At 34.8% G+C, this 25,364-nt stretch overlaps 1 protein-coding gene across 2 annotated transcripts; it reads right to left on the reverse strand.

Moving 5' to 3' along the window:
• Positions 1-5,179: 5,179 nt before the first annotated feature.
• On the reverse strand, positions 5,180-25,343 carry LOC145691079 (uncharacterized). 2 transcript variants are annotated; one of them, XM_081766745.1, is made up of 5 exons: positions 24,735-25,343; positions 20,243-20,454; positions 15,974-16,133; positions 13,140-13,242; positions 5,180-8,817 (listed from the first exon to the last, which is right to left on the reverse strand). In XM_081766745.1, the coding sequence occupies exons 2-5, from the start codon at positions 20,450-20,452 to the stop codon at positions 8,712-8,714; spliced, it is 579 nt and encodes a 192-aa protein (XP_081622871.1). In that variant the 5' UTR covers positions 20,453-20,454; positions 24,735-25,343; the 3' UTR covers positions 5,180-8,711. The 2 variants fall into 2 exon arrangements, with proteins under 2 accessions (XP_081622871.1, XP_081622872.1); XM_081766746.1 differs by lacking the exons at positions 13,140-13,242; positions 24,735-25,343 and having other exon boundaries at positions 8,143-8,817; positions 20,243-23,232.
• Positions 25,344-25,364: the final 21 nt, after the last annotated feature.

Here is a 25,364-nt window from a genome sequence, read left to right on the forward strand (position 1 = left end):
ACCGATTCATCTGAAAGCAGTGATGAAGAACAAAAATTTAATAGTCAATCTAGGTCAGCTGAAATAAAGGTACAGATTTTAAATCAACCGATAGTAGCCTTGTGTGACTCTGGAGCATCAGTTAGCCTTTTGTCTTTAGAGACATGGAAACGAGTAGCGTCTATTATTTCCCATCCTCACTTGCGACCAGCTCTACATATTTTGTTGGTGGATTTTTCAGGTAAGAAAAAGAAACAGGTGCAAGGTGAAACAATATTTTGTACTGAAATAGGGTAAGTTAGTTTTGACGTACGTGTGTTAGTTGTCTCTGACTTAAATACTGAGTGCTTGTTAGGTAGAAATTTCCTTACTCAATCCAAGGCAAAGATAGATTTTGGTGATAATTCTATTACGGTTGAAAAAGGAGAAATCGTTAACGTATCTATGCTAGGTGGTCAGGTTGACAATACTAAAGTTACGAAAATTCTGACTAAAGATGATGTACAGAAAAGGGTAAATTTTGTGTCTCAGGTTGGTATTGAAACTAAAATGAATGTTACGAGCAACAGTGATGATGAATCGGAAATTTTATTTGAGATTGGAAAAGTGAATGTAGAATGTCCCATAGTAAATAATTTGCTAAGTGAAAAGCAAAAATTAGAAAAAAATGGGTTAATCATGTTGTTCTTTCCGATCAAGCTTATAATAAAATTCGTAATTCTTGTAGTAATGAAAAGGAAATGAAAGTGTTAAATTTAGAAGTTGCTAATGAAGATAAATTTTTGTTTGATTACTATTCACAACAAATTTCAAAGATAGATTGTGAGATTGAAAAGTCGCATTGTAAGTCGTTAGATAGAGCTGCAGTCTGTAATACATTTGATAGTAAAATAGAAAGTGAATTTGTTTCGATTTATGAAATACGGGAAAAGGTTAAAGAAGCTCAATTGTCTGATTTTAAAAAAGAGAAATTGTTCAAATTGTTGTTGAAACATAGGAAAATCTTTAAAAATCTTCCCGGACGTTGTACCAAATTTGAGTATGAAATTGAGGTAGACACTGACCAACCTTTGGTTAAAAGGCAATATACATAACCATATAGATTCAAAGAACATATTGATTCGCAAATTGATGAGTGGTTGCAATGTGGTGTAATAGAATCTTGTGTATCAATCCATTCACACCCAATCTTCTGCGTAACAAAGAAAAATACTAGTAAAATGCGAGTAGTAGTGGATCTGACAGTTTTGAACAAGCATGTAAAAATAAAACAATTAAAGGTAAACAAAATTAATGATCTGTTGTTAAAGTTTCAGGGTGCAAAGTACGTATCAAATATTGATTTAGTAGGAAGTTATACACAAGTTCCAAAATTGTAGAGATTACAGAGCATTCTCGTGGAATGGCAAAGTGTATAAATTTACATCTATCCCTTTCGGATACGCGAACGGAGGCGTAGGATTAATGGCTTGTCTTCTGCTTGTGTTAGGTCATGCATTATTCGATAAATTAGTTACGTATATTGATGACATTTTTGTGCCGACTTTTTCTTTCGATGAACAGTTAGAAATTTTGAATTTGTTGTTTACAAAATTAGAAGAAGCTAATATGACCGTAAATTTAAAGAAATCCTCATTTTGTAATACGAGTTTTCAATTTCTTGGTTTCGTAGTCACACCTGAAGGCGTGAAAAAGGATCCGTCGTATGTAGAAACAATTCGAACATTGCAACCCACACAGCAATGAAATATTTTCAAAACGTTTTTAAAACGTGCCATCATTTTCCTTCAGAAAATGTATCCTACTTCCCTTAAGGAAATATATTCCATATGATGTTGGAAACATTTTCCAAATAATACTGAAAATATTCTCGCAATAAACTCAAAAACGTTGTAGAAATATTTTATACGCCGTTAGAAAAGTTTTCCAAAAAATGTTTTCTGTACGATTTCCAAACATTATTGAAAATGTATTTAAAACGTTTTATACAATGTTAACGGAATGTTTTTAAAAATATTTCGCATGGAATATTTGAAAATTATTTACCAATAACACAGAAAATAATTTGTCAAGAATGAAGAATTTTTTAAAAAATATTTTTACAATGTATTGGGTACATTAGTCGAAATATTTTATAAAGATTTTTAAATCATTTTTAACAAAGATTAGTATTCTGTAAAATAATTTTAAAATATTTTCATACATGACGAAAAATGTTTTCTGTACATAAAAAAAGTATTTAGACAATATTTTCCTGTTTATGACAAAATATTTTCTTTATATGACAGAAAATATGTAGAGAATATTTTCTCTACATGACAGAAAACATGTAGAGAATATTTTCTCTACATGACAGAAAATATGTAGAGAATATTTTCTCTACATGACAGAAAATATGTAGAGAATATTTTCTCTACATGACAGAAAACATGTAGAGAATATTTTCTCTACATGACAGAAAACATGTAGAGAATATTTTCTCTACATGACAGAAAACATGTAGAGAATATTTTCTCTACATGACAGAAAACATGTAGAGAATATTTTCTCTACATGACAGAAAACATGTAGAGAATATTTTCTCTACATGACAGAAAACATGTAGAGAATATTTTCTCTACATGACAGAAAACATGTAGAGAATATTTTCTGTACATGACAGAAAACATGTAGAGAATATTTTCTCTACATGACAGAAAACATGTAGAGAATATTTTCTCTACATGACAAAATATTCAAAGAAAATTTTCTCTACATGACAGAAAATATTCAAAGAATATTTTCTCTACATGACAAGATATTCAAAGAATATAAGGTAGACATATCAAAAACGTTTTCAAATTAGTTTTCTTGCTGTTTTGTAACAGTAGAAAATGTTTAGAAAATATGAAACTAGTTTCAGGTATGAATTTATGGTAAGAAAGAAAATATTTACGATTCATTTTTCAATTAGCAATTGATATGCTTTTGATTTGATATATGTAGTTTCAGAACGTACTTAAAATATTTTCTAACATTTTCTGGTTTTCGCAGAGAAATATATAAAATTCTTTCAGAAATTTTTTTTGTCATTATCACGATAACACCTACAGTTTGAAATACATTTCTTCAAAACTGAAGGAAATGCATACTGAGCAGTTTTCCAACTCTTGTGAGTTAAAATATCTGGATTTCATTTTTATAAATTGATGGCGTGGCAGAAGTTTATGTATTTTGGAACCGGTTTAAAACACACGGAAACTTCTAGCATCACAAATTTGTAAAAATAAATGCTAGTATTTTAACTTATAGGTAGGAAAATTTCTTCAGTAGGCATCTACTTCCGTTTTGAGGAAAAACATATTTCAAACATGTAGGTTTGTTATTATGATGACGATCAAATATTACCAAGGGAATTAAAATACACAGTATTTAAAATATTTCTCAGTTAAATAAATCTTAGCGGATATTTAATGTGTTCTGAGGCTACTTACAATAACCAATCAAAAACATATCAAATACTGTTTGAAAAATGAATCAAAGATTTTCGTTGCATAAATTCACATCTGAAATTAATTTAACATAATCCTATCTTTTTACATTATAAAACACTTCAAAATTAAGTAAACTGGTACCTAACGCTAACTAATTTACATCTGATAAAAACTTGTAAGGCATGCTCAAATGAAAAGGACATTTTCACTGTACCAGCATTGTACTGAATCACAGAGGGTACATATGATCGCAGGTAGATGGTGCGGTGTGCCAGTTTGCAGTTGTACCGAGCAGCTTAGACCTTGTTTATTCAGTAGAAGAAAGTTGTTTTGCCGCATGGAGGAGTGCAGCAAATTCCTCCTGATCAGAGCAAGGAGCTGTAATCCAATTTCTTCGTGCAGAAAAAGTGCATCTTCCCATGTGATTTCCACCTCTTCGGCTCCTTAAAACAGTCACCTGTGAGAAACTGGCTTCGTAACCCCAGTGTTTGTACACTGAAACAATTCATTCACTTATGCACTGGGATCAATATTAATGGAAATTATGTATAGGTATCATGTTCAACGTTAACTATACTTCGCATATTGCACACACACACACAGACACTGTAAATAAGGCTCTAGTTGGAGCCTTTTCTTTTGGGCAATTCTTATACATTAGTGAAAAAAAGTACCTTCTAGAAACTCAAAATTAAAAAATAAATATCAACTTTTTATACTTTAGTTTTTTAAATATATAGTTTTTTTTTATTTTAGTGAATTTTGGTTCCTATTTCCGTTGCAAATATACAAAACAGGACTATTTTCATATTACCAAATAAGTAAAATTATAATTTACAGTATTGTTTTTCGATATTGACATTAAAAATACTTTTTTATTGTTAGTAATGTTGAAGATTTTATTAAAGTAGTAAAATGCTTGATATTACAAACTGACGCGAACAAATGAACGAAATAAAGAACTGAGGAAATAATTCAGAAATGAATTCAAAATATATGGACTGTCCACTTTTTTTTTATCGAGTACTAATAAAATAATTATTGACGAAGTAGAATGTATTGTTTTGCTTTCTTGTGAACTGGATAAATGGGTGTTCATTAGAAAAAAATATATTATGTTGCCTTTTTAGGGAATTTATAATAATTAGAAAGACATCGGTAATTATAGTAACAAGATCTTGGATGGAAGCCACCATTTTATAATACACTCCTGTGATAATTTTGATCAGTTTGTAATCACGTTACCTATTCCACCCAATCAGAAAATCCGGACGGGTTAAAAATATTACGAACTCAGGCCATAATAACAAAAACAAAAAGTTTAATTAAGTTCCGAAACAACAATTACAATTAAGCTAAAAAAAACTTGAATTTAATGCGAAAATTTACCTTGTTTCCCTACAACCAATTCATCATATGAACTGCAATGATTATCCTCGTTTCCTACGAATTCCTAATTTTAGGATATTCGAAAATAATAAAAAAAAAAAAAGTAAATTATAATAAATAGCAGTACCATTTCGGTTAGTATTCGCAACGAAATTTAAATCTAAATTTGTATATTTCTACTGACAATTGCAATTTTTGATCAGAAGCCCTCAGTTCCTGCAAGGACAATCCTGTTATAAAGCCATCTCGCTAAATTATGAGAGAAAATATTTAATTAATCTTACATTAGTGTGTTATGGTCTAATATTCATTCAATAAGCAGACAACGAATATTTCAATTTGAAAATAACCTTTATTCAGATGACTAGAACAATAAAAAACGAAAAAAAGGTATAACCATCACCTCATATTTATTTTGTGAACAACAAAACTATCAGTTTGACAAACAAAAATATATTTTGATACGTAGTTAAGATTATGATATAGTTATTGATATGACTATGAAATATTCTTTCATATTCGTACGTAATAGTTGTAACAGTGAGAAAAAAAACTATCAAAAACACTTGTGTACCTTTACAATTATTTTCCTTATAAACCTTTCGACAATAATGTTGTATGATTAGAACATGACAGCATTAGCCAGGATAATTCTTAATAGCCCTGGTATTTAAAATTTTGTTTCAAACAATATACATGCAACAGCGCTACATTTTGCAGTACGCTTAACGTGTTTCTAAGGCTTGTTTCCTTGTAATCATTTCAAGTAGAGAAAACACATTTACTTCCACTATTTTTTTCAGCATCATAACTCTTCACAAATATATATTTTTGGTAATGAACTGTACCGACAAACTGTAAGAGCTGATTCCTCACATCAAAATAGGAAAAGTTCATATGGACCTATGGAGAAAAGAGTGTAGTTTCAGAGCTAGGGTTGTCCAAAATCGCGAAAAAGGTAAATTTCAAGAGACCCTATTTCGAATTCCAGAAACTGTGGATGGTGGTCCTTATTGGCGTAAAGGAAACCACACATACACAACCCAAAAGTGCATATTTTGTTAATTTTCAATAGGTATACAGGGTATTTCCTACAGGGTGTAATTCTCAGATATGCTCTCTATAGTTTCCAGATATACCCTGATTTCAAGGAGGGTACAAAGTAGGCAAGAGGTAAGCCTTAACAACAATGGACATCCAATGCTCCGGAGGGAAGTCGGAAGTGTTAGGAACCGGCAGCCCAATGTTTTCTTGTGTTCGGATTAACGTGTGATGCGATGTATTTCGCCACGGTATATTTCACGTTTTCTTCATTTTTAAGCGTGAAAGAAAACCTTGCAGCATTCGTTTGACCGAGTACGAGAGACCGTGTTGCTGAAGATCATTAACAGTTCCGATATCGCGCCAAAGGATTTCATGTTTGCTGCTATCAAGACTTATCGTTTGCCTACTTTGGACGAATCAAAGAGCATATCTCAAATTTAGACTGATGACATGTCTGGGAATTTCACCCTGTATGGAATACTCTGTACACCCATTGAACATTAATGAAAGATGCATTTTTGGATTCCGTATGCGTGACTTCCTTTACGCTAATAAGGATCACCGTCCACAGTTTCTCGAATTCGAAATAACGCCTTTTGAAATTTGGCTTTTTCGCAATTCTGGACAGCCCTAGCTTTGAAAATAAGCACTTTTACCCACAGATCCATATGAACTTTTTCTCTTATTTTGATGTAAGGAATCACCTCCTACAGTTTGTCGGTATAGTTAACATCCCGTATATTATTAAAAATCTCAATTTCCGTACCACTCACCTTAAATATTATTTCTCTGATACTTATTTCCCAATTTCTATTTTTTATTGTATCTACACTTCCCTGCTTTTGCATCAATCTGCAGTCTATTAGATTTCGAAGAGCATGCTTGTATCCCTGGTTCTGCATATGAGGCTCCCTGAGCAATCTATGTGTGATCCTTTTACTTCCACGCACGACTTGATGGTAACTGTTTTCATCGCATTTCGAACGTCTTACAAAACAAATTCTGATGAAAGATTCTTCGTGAGAATTGAAATGCACCGGAATTGAGATAAGAAATATCATGCTATCAATTAAGATATTATATTAACAGATTTGACTTCATTTTTAGCAGGTTTAGAATTTTATTCACAAGTGGAAGTTTATCTCGGTAATATTTCAGGTGTCAAAAAATTCAAGGGACAAACTTGGGGAAGTCATACCTCACATTAAAAAAAAAAAAAAAAAAAAAAAAGTCAAAAGTCAAAAGTCCATAGTTTCAGAGCTATAGGCTGCCGAAAACGTGAAAAAACGAACTTTTAAGGGCAAATAGCTCCACTATTATGAGACCGAACGTAGTCGGATCATCACTTATAAAACCGTATGCGCCCTATTCAAATATCCAAATATTTGCGGTACTTGCGCAACGAATTGTATAGAGGAAGTTGGAGTACGAGGAGATACTTTTAAGTACTAATTAAGCATTAATGGCAATAGTCATATGGATGACATTTAAAAATCATTTCATTTTACTATTAGTAATCGAAAATCACTAATTTCATTTTTCCCTTTCATGCAGCAACAAATATTTTTCGGAAGTTATGCAGCCACACACAACATACGCTAAAAATATTTTTCAGAAGTTATGCAACCACACAACATATTTTAACTTAAAAGAGAAGTCATGAAATACCTCAAGTTCCTCTGTACAATTCGTTGCGCCTTTACCGCATGATTCTGAAACATGGATATTTGAATAGAGTGCATACTAGTTTCTAAGTGATGTCTTGACCCGACTAAGATTGGTCCTATAGTAGTGCGGCTATGAACCCTTAAACTTTTCATATTTCCGCATCCTATAGCACCGAAACTATGGACTTTTGACCACGAATTCATATAAATATTTTCCCTTATTTTGATGTGAGGAATCACTTCTCGAAGTTCGTCGGTTGAATTTTTGATACCCGATATACAGGGTAGCCCTAAAGTAGGTATACAACCCCGCATTGATCAAGTTTAACATTCTAGCTTGTGGGTTTATTTGCTTCGACTGTTCCGAGATTAAGGTATAAGCAAAAGGCTTTAAGAACAAATAATAAACTAAGCAATAACATTAAGAAATGATATAAAATTCAATGAGCTGATCAGTACGGTACTGTATACCTACTTTTGAGCCACCCTGTATGTACGTTTACTTTCACAATTTACTTTCCATCTCTTGTAACTAATACAATAGTTACATTATTAACAGTTTGGTAACATTTAAGACATCACGACATATCAACCTAACACAACATACAACCAACACCGAAATAATCTACAACTACAATAATGAAAATAGAAAACAAAGCTGAGACTTTGGAATAAAGACGCATTCAGTCTTGAGTACAAGGTACACTCATGTCCAAAATTATTGTCGCATGTCTATAAATATGTTGTAGGAATATAATTTGATAACGAATTTTCCCGGTACTTCTTATAATGTTAGTATGTATTTAATCGGTAAAGACCTGTATGCAGCAAATTTCATGTCAAAAGAGCAGTAAATAACAATAAAACGAAAATAAAACTTCCTTGTCCATTTAGTAACATTTTGTTTTATTCTCTCTAATTTTCGTATTTATAATTCTTTTCCTATGAAATTTACCACAAATATACATTTCCCGATTATACGCATAGTATCAGTATTAAAACTACACTGCAAAATCATTATCAAATTATATTCTTACAAGAAGATAGTTACAGATATGCGACAACCATTTTGGACATGAGTGTACAAGAAATGTTACAATGTTACAAGGTACAAGCAATGTTGGGGAAAACGGCCCGCAACAAACTAGAACATGATTTACTATTTCGCCGACCCCAATGTTGCGCTTTCTTCAGACACGCCTGTTTGAGAGACATCATGTTGCGGGACAATGCCCTCATCGCCGGATGGACTACTTGTTTTTGTCCTAAGAAAAAAAGAGATTACGAAATTAGGCTTAATACTGACAAAAACATTTCTTCAAACACAGAAGGGTAATAAGGAATTAGGCTAGCGTACATTTACATCTCAAATACTTATTTGAAGTTATTTTTAATACTCCCGATTATCCACAGAATTGGCCGGCATAGTAACCACAGATAATCAACAAAACACACCAAAAAGGACGGACATAAATAATCTTTACAGTGATATTCACTTACAGCAGTGGTCCTTCACATGCAATTATGACTTAATGAATTTTCTTTCCATATGCGTGCTTCCACTTCCCTACATTTCCTTTATTTATGGTGTTACATGTTTCGGTGTAACGTTCTGTTATAGGCGTTATTGCATATCTTATTCTACCGTTGTAATTTTCATTTAATACCGTAGATAATCGGCCCGCGAATAATAGGGAGTTCACTGTATTTTCTACCAGGTGTGTAAAAAAAGTTGTGAGGTGATTCTAAAGTCACAAATTGGTAACACTGCGCGTATGACTTACCACAGTACGTACGCGTCATGTGTCAGTGTTAACATTTTGGTGTAGAGGTGAAATGAAGGTTCAACGTTGTGACCTAAGTTGTACACCGTCATGAAAATGTGAGAAAGAAGTTACGAGCAACAGTATTTTATCAAGTTTTGTGTCGAACTTTGATACAACGTAACCGAAACTGTACAAAAGGCAAAACAAACCTACGGCGATGCCGCTTGGTCGCGATCGCAGATGTTGAGAGGTTCCAGGCACTTTTTTGATGGTGGGGAACAGTGGGAACTAAGGTCCTGTCTAAAATGCATGCAACGTACACGCATGATGTAAATGTGAAACACTCTAAAATCTTTTTGCGTAATAGCAGACGAGCTTAACTTCAACCACAAAATGACGGTATCATACTTTTACCAACGAACTGGAGATGAGAAAAATCTGAGCTGTTGTACCGAAAAAAATCTCACGCCATTAAAAAAAGCGTAATGAAAATCCAGATTTTTAAAAGAATATCATTACAAGTGACGGAACTTACCAAGTTTCCTGTACCGGCACGATCACAAAACCAAATGAGTAGAGTGGCAGTCTCCTAGATCAATATGGCAGAAAAAAGCTAGAATGAGCAAGTCATGAATGAAACTCTTGCTCATTTTCTTTTTATTCCAGTAGAGGCTTTCCTGCCCTTAAAGATTTCGTGTCTCCAAGGCAAACGTTCACAAGCTGGCGACAAGAATTACGGGAAGAGTTCCTTGACTTTTCCCAGTTTTCCAGAATATGTAATCTAATTACCTACTCAGTCTTTCCCATATTGGTGGAAAAACGACAAAAAAGAAAGAAAACGATGATACATATATTTTTCCGTGATCAACTAGAATAATGAATAATAAAAAAACGTATTTTATTATGAAGTTACAAGACTTGCGCAATAAAAATTCCTACACAACGCAATAAATCATTTAGTCTGAAATTTATTCAGTAACCTGATTTACATTATGAAGTCTCGTCACCTATGAAATATGAAATGAAAAACCTTGAATCTTCTTTCGACTCAAGATGTGTAAGTAAATCTAAAAATACATCCGTATATAAAAATGGATGCTTAACTTTGCTTTAAATATCATAGCTAATCAGCTTAGCGACCCAGAACTAATGGATTCGACACTAATCTCGATTAATTTAGACATTTTTCACCCCGTCTCAACTGTTATACCAATAAAGACTGAAAATGAACTTAAAATTTATCCAGAAAGTCCCTATATTTTAACGACCCAGAAACCTATTTATTCGACACTTATATTGACCTTGAATTTGGACTTAAGCGTCACTATTAATTTCAGCAACACCGAAAACTAAGGATACGACACTGATACGGTTTAATTTCGATTATTTTTATTTTACCACCTTCCACCCGCCTTTGCACTAAGGACTTCTGTACTAAACTTTTTTAGGAGCTAAAATATATTAAAAAGAAACTACAAGTACACAAATAAAAACAGAAAGCTAAAATAAGACGATCTTTTAAAAACTCAAAGATACTGGAAACTTCCTGTGATTCAATTATCAGTTTACTAAGAAACGATTTTACAGTGTTCTGAGTATTAATATATATTAAACAGCGAAATTAGCCTAAAAATGTCACAAACAAACGAACAAAAAAAGATAGAACAAGGGAGCTTTGCTAAAAAAGATATGTGTATTTTAATTTCTTTCTGGCAGAATATGCAAGGAGAGAAAGTGTTCTTCAAAAAGATTGAGATATATCTGTTGCCCAATAAGTAATTAATCATTATATCGCTTGTTGTACAATATGGCTTTGTTTTTGTTTCTCTTTAATATGTTATATAGTACAATATTTCTAATTTCATTCTTGGGAAAACAAACAAACAAAAACAAAAAAATGAATGCACCTCTTAAACTGTTATGGTTATACCCGAAAACGAAACAAATCATTTTCATAGGCGAGTACCGTGTAAGCTTCTTCATATAACCCGCTTAAAGCTGGTTTGTTTGTAACCAGCTAGCTGAACAGGAAGCGGAAATTACGTTTACTTCACCAGCGTATAGTGCTTGGCGTTCATCTCGGAATGGTAATCCTGAGTTCTCTTTTTTCCAACAAAACACACTTCGGCTCCATCAAGAAATCCCTCCTCGTTGCCAATATGCAGCACAATTTTTCTCTTCCCAGCACCGGAAGGAGTACGAATGCCCCTCTCCAACTCGAAACCTGTTGAACAGCACTCCGGTAGTAGTCATACACTGGTGTGTCTTCTTCTGGCAGAATTTGCTCTTGCCATCCAAACTTGTCAGAATGGTTCGCACCGCACCAAGGCTCATCGGTGTAAAAGACTAAAATTATTACGTCTGTAAAATTTCAACAGCCGTAGAAACTGATGCCTTTGCCCAGCAATCTTATCACTTTCCATAAGAACTGGTTTCTTGTTAAACTTTTTATACCGAAATCCCAGTTTTCGCAACACACGCCATAACGAAGTTTCACTCATTTCTGGAGCATCAGTAAAGTCCTGTTATCTGTTCCAAGAGTTTTTTTTACCGTTGGATACTCTTTTCGCACATAAAATTCGTGGAGCTTCCGGCGAATACACCCTTGAAGGAATTCATTTATAACCAACTTGTTTGACGGGGAACCTGTTTTTTTTCCCGAGATTCTAGGACACTATTATTGCGAAACTCACTTGAAACACGCTTCACAGTTTTTTCAGACACCTTTAAGCATTCGGCAGTTCTTTTGACGGATTGGGAGAACGAAAATTGTGGAGCATTGTTTTGTTTCTCCAAATCAAAAAATGATCTTGCATTTATTATAAACTGTTTCTCGAAACTTCGAAAATGATGCTTTTTCATTGTTTATATTACAACCTAACCAAAAAACACACAAAGATAAAAAAGAAACCACACGAGAACAAACACAGCCACAATTTCTGCTTCCCGCGCTTCGCGCAACGCTGACTCATGAAGTTCCATGCGGCAACGTCGCAACAGCTGAGTGGTAACTGATCGTAAAAAATATGACTATTGTCATATTGTAATTTCGGACCTTTTGTCTGTATCTGAACTAAAACTGTATACGTTGTTAATATTGCCATTCAATGGAGCGTACTTCAGTGCTTTCCGTTCTTCACTAATACGAGTTACGGGCAGAGATCGGTACATGTAACAAAATAACTTATTGTACATTAACTATAAAATTAATTTTAAAAATACTACTGCACTTTTGTTTAGTATACTTTCGTTCATATTCAGTAAAAATTTCATTCCTGTATTGCAAAAAATAACTGAGATATTTTTCTTTAAACTTCAAGGAAACCAATTTATTGCAAAAAAAAATTACGTTTTTAAATACATTTTTTATTTTATAACCTAAAGTATTAAGCAGAGAATTGCAAGCAAATAACCTGTTAAAGTAAACACTTCAGTGAGTAAAATGGTGCATATTTCATGTCTCTACTTTAACTGGGCTCGAAGATATAGTTGTTTGAACCCAGGGGTCTATAACGCTGAAATGGAGAGTAGACTACCTCCGTATCCGATAATGAACAGCTCACTACTAAAGAAATGGTTCAATGTCTAAATTGAGATAACTGATTTTTCCATAAACAAAACTTATACATATATTTTTTTAGAATGAAAATTCCACATCAGTGTACAGACAATCGGAAGTTGCTCAATTTCAACATTGAACTAAAATGTATGTTTAGCTACGTTTTTAAATAAGAAAAACTAATATGAATAACAATGTTCCTTCAAAAACTTAACTGTACAATAAGTGTTTCTCAGTTACTTCTGAAAATTTCTGTATTTACCTTTTCTCTATCCTAAATTTTGCTCTGGCTAACCAATGCCCGATCATCTCTGCAATTTTATTATCCGTTAGATCTTCCTGGTTATGAACGCGTCTCATAGTATCTGAAATACAGAGACTAAGTTCGTTTATAGGAATGACTTAAGCATTACGTACAAATTACGTTTAACTTACTAGTACAGTTATAATGTTTCCAGACAAAAATTAAGATTCATTCACTGCCGTAAACAGCGATTCAAAAAATTCGAACGAAGATAAGTCAATGGCCCGTTCTAAGCCGTACCTGAAACATGATTCAGAGTTAAGATCTTTGCCACTGGTCCGAACCCAGCAGTACAGAAAACCAATGTTGTTCAATTTGGTAATTTTAGTGAGCGGGTCAACACCATTATAAAAGATAACTGAACATAAAGAAATTGGCGTAGAAGTAAGGTTGTTCTCACAGCTCAACATATTACCAACAGTGGCAAGCTATATAAATGCTGCCAGTAAGATAATTTTGAAGGCTCTATAGATTAGACCTAACCTTATCTGCATGAATGCACACCAGTCCGGGAAAAAGAAGTAGACACAAAAGTTTCCCCCCACTCGTTTTAGAGTTATTCCAAGATTCAACTAGAAGGGTAAGTCAACCCTAGGAATACCAAGTTATCTTACGTACTATGTCATATTAGTGATGGGCAAAACCATTCACCTCTCAGATTCGTCGCTCAGTAGTTCGCTCACTAAAATGAATCGGTTCATTTCAACGGTTCAGTGACTCACTTATATTTTTACAACTGGGAATGGGTGAGGTTAAAACATAAAATCGTATTATCACACTAAATACAATTAACAGATGTCATGTACGAAAAAGTGTAATTCTAATGCAAAATCATGAACAATATGGATTAAATAAAAGTTTCCCGTAATCAGCTAACTCTGAATTTTACAGAGTAATAATAATAATAATAATAATAATAATAATAATAATAATAATAATAATAATAATAATAATAGAGTTTAGCGTCTATTTCAGCAGCGAACCTATGTAAGACGTGGATTTACAACTTAACGTGGAATCCAAGCCATACGAGTCGCACTGGGAATTGAATCCCGTAACATTTATTAATAAATCTTAAGTGCCTACTGTCTTAAAATTTGAATAAATCAAGTTCAGTATGATTGCAGGCTTATCCAAACGTAGGAGGAAAAAAAAAACGGTGAGGGGAAAAATGGGAAAATGTTGTTACGGCTATCGCATGCTTTTCTCTTCTGGAATTGAAATTAGGCATGAATCCAGGTTTACGAGATGCGAGGCCGCAGGCCGAACAAACATGTGAGTCTAGGGGATTAGGAATTGAAATTTGGTATGAGGTTTCTGAAGTGGTTATTGTCTTGAAATTGGAAAATATAGTTGAAACCCAGTATTATTAGAGCTATGAAATACGAGATCATATTGCCAAAAAAAGTATGGATGATTAGGTAAACCTCCAAACGATGGGACAAATGTTATTGTTACGGCTTTCGCGTGCTTTTCTCTTCCGAATTTTACCGGTTTGTTTTTCAGAAATTGAAGACAGTTAAAATTTGGCATGATTGCAGGGTTATGAAGTGCAAAAACTTACGCTGAGCAAACGAGGGAGACTAGAGGTGAAGTTCCAAGGAATTTGAACCGAAATTCGGTTTACTCGCGTGTTTTTGAGCTGCGAGGCCGTAGGGCGAACAATTTTCTATAAACTTATTCCTCCTCTGCAATGCCAGGCACTTCAGCTAGCATCTTTATACAAAAGTAAAGGAGTTATTTTAATGTTCTTAACCCATTAGCTTGTATGTTCTTTCGGACATAAAATATGTAAGATTTATTTCAATTGCTTTAGAGGAAGGTGGTGTATTTTGTTAACTACGGTACCATGATATGAACGAGTGTAACAATACACATAACTGACGCATTTTGTATAAAATATATCCTAAGTTGCCAGATCCAACTGATCTCAAAAATGATCATCTAAGCTATTTATGAAGTAATTTTTCACACTACTGTAGTAAACTGTCTGGATAACCATAACAAATAACTCAAAATGTACAACAACTGACTGATAATATTTTGTTAGAATTTTTAACAAAAGTTACGCCGAGGGTTCGATTTACTTTTGATTTTAGTTTGTCGTCTCGTTCAGCATCGAGGCCATGAGACGCGAACCTACAGTCGGGAATTGAACCCGGGGCTCCAGCGCGAAAGGCGTGTATGTTATCTACATATCTACGAGGGAGCTCCTTGTGTATTCGAGAATCTCCCTCGGTATTCCTAGTGATAACCCTCCGCCGCGTACATAAAAATGCGAAAATCAATTCAGCCTATTATCAGACTACTGTTTCGCACAGAAGTTCAGCCTCTCTAGGATAGATTCCCTGAAGGAATGATTGCTTCAGGAAAAGCTGATAGAAGACGCTGAACAGGAATATGGCTACAAGTTATTCGTCCTTCCAATGGAACTTGTCGAAAATGAACGCATAGTTTCAACAAGGTGCCACCTGCCTAATCTCCACACGAGGCCTACCTAATCTCCACATGAGGCAACTACATTACGACAGGACTCTTATCTTCAACTGAACCCAACTCAAAGAACTGCTACGTTAATCAAAATCTGCATTCTTCAGTCATTTATCCAATAAAGTGATGCTAAATTTTGCTTTAATAATCCAGAATTTATATTGCTACATCCTATATAAAGAAACTGATAAGGGGAAATGTAGTAAAAAGTCTCCGGTCAAACATATATGACATTCAACTAAAGCACAGTAGTAAATTGACATAATCTACAGTACGAAGTTTGGCTATAGTGCAGTATTTACCTATAACAGTTTTGCACGTTAGTAACTCTCGAAACACCCTCTTTCCTTTTTGACCTTTGTAACTATAGTAGGCAGCAACCTCATCACAGATAATCTTTGACATCATGTTGCAGGCAGTTCTGGAAGAAGTTCCTCCTTTTGCTAAAGCAAGGTAAGCCATCTGAAAAAATAAAAACAAACATGTATACATTAACGAAGTTTAGTTTAAGTAATAATCTAGAAATTATCAGTAAGGCCCTAAAGCAGCGGACACGTCATCTTTCCTTTACATATCTTAAGAAGGCATATATGCAAATCACATGCAGGAGAGTCAGAACCCGTCACTCTGTCTCCCCCCCCCCTTTCATTCTTAGGTTCACTTTTTCTAATATTTTCATATAAATTAACAATTGCTTAACTGCCACCAAAAACACGTAGGACGCAAACGTCTTTATGTGACAACAATTAACCACAACTTATTGATAATGCTAGGCGCTGAACAGACAGGTTTATAATGAATCACAACATTTTATTTATTTATTGCATGCAACAGTTACTAGGTGGCATATTGTAAATGAATATTTTATAGGCCCTCCTCAATTTTTCGGACATCTCTTTTTATTTTAACGTTTTCTTAAGAGCTCTTTCCACTTTTAGGTCATTTACTTTTCGGATCCTAACTACGAATTTATACTTCTAAATGTACATATCTAAAATGGAAGAACAGGGAACTATATGCGTACTAAACACGATTGGCAAAAGCTACACCTTTTTAAAATTCGTTTTGGTTTAAATAAATTCTTTATTTATTCAGATTACATATGGTTAGAAGAAATGAGTTTGTTTGGCCCTAACGTCCATATGCAACACTGGGGCTATGAAAGTATGCCTTGTTCCGGGATTAGACAAGATTAAACGGAAAATGTTCAACTGATGCATAGGAATAAGTAATGCACTTGAAAAACAACTTTTTGTGAACAGTCCTTAGTTCAGTTTGGTGTGTTCATTACACTAGATTGTGTGTTCATTAATCACAATCCGATTTCCTACCGCGAAGTACCAGAATGTAAGCTTCACCCACATTACTCGCTACCCCAATACGGATAGTATATTCAAGAATCAGGATAAGTATAAAGTTGGATGGTATATAATTTTTGTATCGAGAAACTCCTGCCTTAGTGTGATTATTTATCAGCAAATGCTTTACAAGAAAGTAATTTGATTATCATTAGAGATGCAAGGACTCGAAAAGAACGGCTTTTTTTTTAATGAAAAAAAATTGCACGGCTTGGGAAATTTAGGGCTTTTATGAATATTTCAACTTTTACGAAGAAATAACAGTGTGCCCCACCTTTTGTTTCCTATCATAAAGAAAGAAAAAAAAACTGCATTCTGAAGACTGTTATATGTTCAACTAGCAGCGTTCACCCCGCTTCGCTGCGGTCACCCCGGAACGCAATAAACTTTGTTACTTAGATAATTTTTACTTTTTCGCTTTCAAGTGATATGATAAAAAACATAGAAGATTGCAGTAAATCTTAACATTATATCGCCTGTCATTTATGTTAACCCGCCCCGCTTCGCTGCGGTCATCCCGGTGCTGGCATATTGTAAAAGTGTCTGTAAAAATAAGCAAATCAATTAAAAAATTTTAAACAGAAGATTCAAGCTATTTTCCGCTGTATATCGCCTGTCATTTATGTTAACCCGCCGATCCTCACGGTCATGCGGGTTGCATATAAATACGTTTATTTTTACCTATGATGAACTAATAACAAAGGATTTGTACGTTATGGACACCTGAATGGTCAATTATCTCAAGACACTGGTAATTAAAAATTAAAGTGATATGATAAAAACCATCTAGGGTCCAAATCCTAATAACCCCCCAAAAATGAAAGAAATTGGTTCAGCCGTATTAGCGTGATGAGCGGACAAAATTTTGTACGTTCTCTTTTATATATATAGAAGATAATCAAAGATAACCGGTCAATGGATAGAAAAGAAAAAGGGCAAATTAGTAGACGCAGTAAGTTTCCTAGTTCGAACGAAATGTTTGTAAAGCTATTAGAATAATATTTAACGACCGTCATGTATTAGTAAAAAAATTAATATTAGCAATAATTGTTCTGAAAATAGTAGTTACACTCAGTGGAACAAACTTATTTATTATTTATGCATAAACTGAAACTACATTTAGTGGTTTTTTTTTCTTTTTTCTTTTTTTTTGTAAACATTTTACGTAGGAAGTCATGCGGAATACTTGTGTGTAAATACATATTATTTATTGAGGTCGTTACAATTCCAGCGGAAGGTTTAAAACGCTAATACACGATATAGAGAAAGACGGAATAAATTCTTTAAATGATGACCTGTTACTAGTATTAAACTAACATCAAACAGCATGATTGTTCATGACTAATTTTCTCAATTGAACTTATATTGCGTTCTAATAAAGTATCTGAAGCTCACAATAAAGGGTTTCTGGAACTAAGATGATGATTTTTTCTTGTCTGTTGGTGTAAATTTAGGCAACCTGCACAACACACGTCAAGATGTGTAACTTTCAGAAACATGATATTGTTATTACGTAACCAACTTGTCCCTAGTAAGATGTTGGGTTGCGTAACTTACACTTGCAGCTTAGCAGTGAAATCAGTACAATAACCAATAAAGACAGACAGCCACACACTGAACGTAACTTACAACAGTAATAACTGTTGTAAGGACACTTCTTTCATTGTAGAATTCAGTACAAAAGGGGGTACATAAGTAGGAAAACATAAAAGTCAAAAAGATTTCCATCTAAAAATTAAGAAAAGCTTTATATATATATATGAAAAAACAATCCCAAAAAAGACTGCTTTTTGCATTTCTAATTCACAGTATTATAACCAGTGCACTAAATAAGACATTCATACAAATAATTTATTTTGGAATTTTAAAATAGAAAAAATAGTATGTTAATGCTGTTCAAGAAAACTTAAAGATTCTAGTTAAGCTACAGATTAAGATACAAATTTTTCCGAACTTTTATCAATACATTTAAAAGCAAACTAGCTTCTCTGTGACAGAACAGGACAGGTCTTACTGCTTAGAGTGACATCCGAGGCGCAATTCGGTTTACACACACAGGAGAAATGTTGCAACCCCCACAATCAAGCCCTGGACCCTAGATTACAATTAACGCAGCCAATTGATTTTTAAACACCGGTTTAAACCACCTTGATTTAAACCAACCAACATTGGTATTAAATTAAGGACACCAATATCTTAAAATATCCTGACTTTTCATGATTTTTGCTGAACAGTTTCTTAAATGTCACTGTCTATCGTGGAAATTTTTGTACCAATTAGATTGCGTAGTACCAAAATTTTTCGCCCAATCTCGAACATTTACATAGCTGCCAATCTGTTTTTATTTCATTCAAATAATACCTTATACTATTTCATAAGAAATATGAAAAGTAGGTTTAATAATAAAACATACACAAAAAGAAAGTAATGCCATTCTAGAGACAGGCCGACAACCTAAAATCATGAAGTTCTCAACTTACTATATACGGAAGAAATTATGCAACAACAGACCCGAAGGTTCTGGACAACATTCAGAAATTCTATGAGTATATATCGAGTTACTAAGTCCGACTTTTTAAAAACATTTTTGAGAGGGGGTAAAACTTTCGAGAGGAGGTGAGGGAGGAGACGTGCCGCAGATTGTGCAGCACCTTCATGCGTTCGCCAGTGACAACAGCACGTTATATGCATTTCATACGTGATAAATTCTCAATGCAAAACTAGAAATAAATAAAAATAACATCTGAAACTTAGAACTAATCGATAGAACCGTCAGGTGGACCAGCTGAAAGAAAAAATAATACACTATGAAATCTCTATTATATTGCACACTGAAGGAGAATGTCTTAATTCTTGAAAAACAATAAACTAATCTTAATAGACGAAAATATGAGAGATGAAATAAGTACATGAAAAGAAATAATAAACTAACTTCAAAGAAAAGTTCATACAGCAAGGAATAGATAGACTGTGGAGGGGAAATAAAAGTCATGTACGCAGTTTTCACTAACTAAACTTTGAACAGACATTCCCCAAAATTCCTCGACTTTATCTAGTAAAGAAACGAAAGCTTCTTTAATTCTTTCCGATCAATTTCATTTTACCCGACTTTTCAGTGCTGTTGAAATCTTGCAAATACAAGTGTGTGATTCTCGACTGCACGTAAGCTGTACTCGAAACACACACAACATAAAAAGCCGAAGAGAAACTTACCAGCTGCTTCTTCACTTCTTCGTCAGATAAACTCTCCTCTAGCTTCTGCAATTGTTCATTTTGAGCTGGTAGGCTTAAAGAACACAATATATCGTTTCCTTTATCATCCATCTTAGACGTCACCTGTAAATTCATGACTTCGGAAATAGCCTCGACTTGGGTTTTAAGATATCGCTGGTAACTTATCATCTTAGACATCGACTGTCTCATATCTGTAAGTGAAATAATTACACAATTAATACCGACTACGGATGTCTGCACGTTGCGGACGGCAACATATGATTCGTTTGCAAATTTGTAATGAGTCACTGCGGCCAGTCGTGCTGGTATCTTTGAAAATTTAGCTTTTTAAATACAAAGAAAAGATTGAGATGGGGTTAAAAGTCGTAGTTCGACTACAACACCTCTATGTATGAAACAGTTATAGGTGACTGTGGCCCTGTTGTAACCATATGGTCCAGCTCATCGAATATTAATGAAGAAAATTTTAATTTTTAAATGAACCTCGTATAAAAGCACTCGTAAGAGTTTTTCTTTCAGCAAACAGACGAGTATGCATATATGTGTGTGCGTCGCGTCTGCGACGGAAATCTTGCGCATCCTTTACCAAAATAATTATCAGGGTATAAATTTACATTTGCTAGTTGTAAGAAATAACCTAATATACTTTTCTTTCAGCATAAACAACTAATGCCTATGCAACGTAATAATTTTCACATTATTAAATTGCATCGGCATTGAGAATACAATTAGAATCAGCTTTTGTGTCGATTTCCCAGAACGTTCTGATCCGAACTCTGAACCGTGTTGTCCAGTGGCTATATGGTCGGCTTTGGTGAACGATCCAAACTGTTGTTAAAGTCTAAACGAGACGACCAAAAGATAAAGGATCGAAACCCGGACCGTTGTAAATGCCCAAGCCCACCTAGGGATCTGTAGGACACCAACCACATACACTTATACTGTTTTGCTTTATGATGCCTTTAAGATTGTACAAAAGTTTTGAGTCAAACAATTTGACAATAAAATGATCGTTGTGTTTAACGAGGATGAAACTAGAAATTACTTCCATCAAGATTCCAGCCCTGGTTCTGAAACTGATTTTGATGACTGGAACGGACTTTTTCTTTTCTAAGAATGGAAGTAGTGAAAACCTTTTCACACAATTAAAACATTACGATTTGAATATGGAAAGTCTTTTAGGTTGTAGTTCACACTACATATTAGTCTATAATAAATTCACTACATCTAATATTATCGTTACATATTCTTTTAAGAATTGATGAAAAACTTTAAAAACACGCCGTATTCTGAGGAAAGCCACAGCAAAATCTAGCCGTATTCAAAATGTGAATAGCAATAATAATTAACTGAAAACATTAAACCGGGTACATTTATTTTTTAAAGGAATCCTTCTCATTAGTGTAAATCGGTGATGACCAACTTCTAAGGACTATAGTTGCATCGCAAGAATTACGAAGCACTTTCTCCGCAGGAACTAAATCGGAACACTATATAATGAGTAAAACAGAGTGAAAATTAAATTCTTTCAAAATTATTGACGAAACAAAATGCAGGTTACAAAAAAGCCTCCGGGAAGCATAGACACGCCAGTTTAGCAGTTGGCTAGCACTGGTGTAAATATCTGATATTAGTCATGTATAAGGAATATTAGGCTAACATATATGAATACCGTGAAAGATTTTTTCGCTGCATTATCATATAAAGTAATGGAAGCAAGAACAACACTTATGAATGTTATATTTACTGTCATCTAATCTCGAATTTTTGCAACTTGTCAACAGCAACATCATATACAAAATTTCCACTTGTTTCGGTTTAAATGAACATTTCATGAATTTAAACAAATTTAAATGAACATTTCACTCTAAATTAGACTAAAAGTAACAGCGTAGTTACATTCCACTAAAATTCTAGAACTGATTTTTTTCTGTATGATCAGCTTTAATTTTTTTTATTATCAAAAGACTTTCAAATCTTAAAAAAAAAACGACGCTTCTGAAACTCGAGAGCTTACAATACCAATTCTAAGAAAAAGTTTTACAGAACAGTATCATGGAATTTGTTAGTCCACCTAATTTCTTTAACCATTTACTTTTTCCACGAAATAAAGTGAACTACCTGATTCACCTACACACATTACATAAGTGGTCCAGTGGTTACCGCCCACATATCTGGTGTAGGTTCTTGGATCGAGTTCCAATACAGAACAATGCGATGTTACAAGACGAAAGAACGAACCCATAGGTTCGAATTCTAATGAATGTTAATCATCGTAAATTGTAGACCTCCAGCTCAACTATTACGTATATACAAAATCAAATTAAGAAGACCCTCCAAGGTGAAATAACTCCAAATACAAACTGCGAAATGTTCTGCCTTGCTTGCTTCCTTCCTTTCTTCGCGTCTTTAAACAATTAAAGAAATACTATATATACTCATCACCCAGAACATTATGACCACCTACTTAATAGTCGGTATATCCACCTTTGCCACGGAAAACAGCGGCGGTGCGTTTTGGCATGGAAGCAATGAGGCCTTGGTAGGTCGCTGGAGGGAGTTGGCACTACAACCGCGCACACAGGTCACCTAATTCCGGGGAAGGGGGCGACGCGCTCTGACGTCAGCCACTGCACTAAGGTCCATGGCGATGATCGCGTGCCCATTGCAATCGTAGTTACAGATGTCGTGGTGTTAACACTGGCACACAGCGTCGGCTGCGGAGACCCATCGTTAGAAGTGTTCAGACACATTTGTACTCTGACCAGCATCAAAGTCTGATGTGACTTCCGCCACAGTTCGCCGCCTGTCCTGATTTACCAGTCTGCCCTAGCTACGAAGTCAAACATCTGTAATGAGGGGGAGGGCAACCCCTCAACGTTTAGACGTCGTTTCACCTTGGTTTGCCACTTAAAGACACTCACCACAGCAAGGGTTTGAAAAAACCTGGGCTTTTTTGAAAAAGCCCAACCCACCTGAGCCCATATGGGTTTTTTCGGGTTTAATAGTTTTTTTTTTTCGAAATATTTCAACGTCTCTGGGGGTAAAAGTGTTAAAATGTGATTTATATTTCAAGATTGTCATTGTCACAACTTGCAACAATTTTCTACTCACTGCCGTTTTGAAAAAATGGCCGCCATTTTGAAATTTTACATTCAATCGCCAAGAAAATCTATACAGCAAATTTAGCATATCTTGTGCTTCCACCGTCAAAATTTCAATTTAAAAGACTGAACATTGCGCTTCGTAGCGTAGATAGATATTCGCTGTTTTGAAACAATGGCCGCCATTTTGATATTTTAAGTTGGTATGCCGCCAAAATCTATACAGGAAATTTAGAGTGTCACGTGCTTGTACTCTGAAAAATTTAACTTAGAAGGCCGAAAGTTGTACTCTGTAGTGTGTGTGGTAGAGGCAGACAAACGAGTTGATTTTGTGTTTAACGTCCCTTTCAGCAGCGAGGCTATGAGATGGGACCTACTGATTAAAGTGAAATCCGAACCACATGAGCTCCCCCAGAAGCAAACCCGGGTCACCCACGCCGAAGACGAGTACACTAACCGCTTAGCCATGAAGGAGCTCGGCAGACAAACGAACAAATGTAGATCAAGTCATCCAGAAGCCTGACTGACATTCGCCAAATATGAATACCAAAAGGGGTCTATTAATTTAAAACAAAGATACAATTCATGTTGTATGAAATAAATGTTTCAAAATGTCTTATATGAAATTAACATCTTCCAGCATAAATAAACCTGCCATATTTTCTTCATGAGAATACGGGACACATCAGATCACCCCCCCTCCTTTCCAACACAATGAATTGAACTATAGTCTGGTTATGAACAAAAGTATAATAGGCCGCGGTGGCTCAGTGGTAGAGCGTTCACCTCTGGTGCATGGGGTCCCTAGTTCGATCCCAGCTCGCGCCAAGTGAGCTTTGTGGTGGACAAACACCTTGTGTGTGGGTTTTCTCGGGATGCTCACGTTTCCTCCCACTTTCTTCATTCCGTCATTTCATTCATTTCTCATCATCACCGTCACCTTGAACATAGCAGGCATAACCGTGAGACTAAAAGTAAAAGATTTCGTTCGATTTAATTTTAATGTTTTTTTCAAGAATATAATAGGCGAAAGTTCACTAAGCAGCAGCTGCTATGATTTAAGTCCATTTCAATAGCGAGGCTACATGAAACTTGGGCATACGGCATGACTTGGGTCCAAACCACATGATCTACCACCGGAAATTAACCAGGGTCCCCCGCGCAAAAGGCGCACACGCTACCCACATAGCAATGAGGGAGCTCAGTACTTTATTGGAAAACTTAATAGAAACAAGTCTAGTTTTAGCTCCCAACTTCACTAATGTATGTGACGGTAGCTACTGTTCTCGTAGTAGTAGTAATAATAATAATAATAATAATATAAATAATAGCAATAGAATAAAATCTAAAGACTTTAACTGACCAACCTGATTTTTCACTGCATGTGTGAATGTGTGTGTGGTCAGCACATTGCTGGTTTCCTAGACTCGAGCTTGCTATTTCTTAGTTCAAGTAACTTCCTGAACTGCAACTGCTGCATGATGGTGAGTCAACACTGAAGATGTGAGCTTTTCATAGGATCGGACCGGAGGTTTCACACAACGAAGGCCCATATGTTCACCACTGAACCACGGGTGAGCAAATTAATGTAATTATGAAGCTTATAATAAGCCACAGAGCGCTTAATCTTTCATCCAGCGGAATTTGTTCACGATCTTTCGACATTTTCAGGTATCGCAGTTTCTGTACCACTATTTATTGCACCTCTGCTCAGTGGTAGCCTTTTCTTGGGACGCTGAATTTTGGCATGTGCTTCGCTAGCAACAAATTGAAAGTAGATTTTAAAAATACAATCTATATATTAGAATGCTAGATTTATATATGTCACCAACAATGGGTGTATGTTGGTAGCCAGTTCATTTCAACAGTAGGATTTCGGAAACCACAAGCTCTAAAGAAGTGCCGAATTCACTGGTTGATTGCAAATTTTATATAGACTTGCAGAAACGAAGTTTTATTTTCCATGTGCTCCCGTTTCCGAGATATGCGCCTAGCAA

This window comes from Thermobia domestica, chromosome 7 (assembly GCF_964235325.1).
Source record: "Thermobia domestica chromosome 7, izTheDome1.hap1.1, whole genome shotgun sequence".
NCBI lineage: Eukaryota > Metazoa > Arthropoda > Insecta > Zygentoma > Lepismatidae > Thermobia > Thermobia domestica.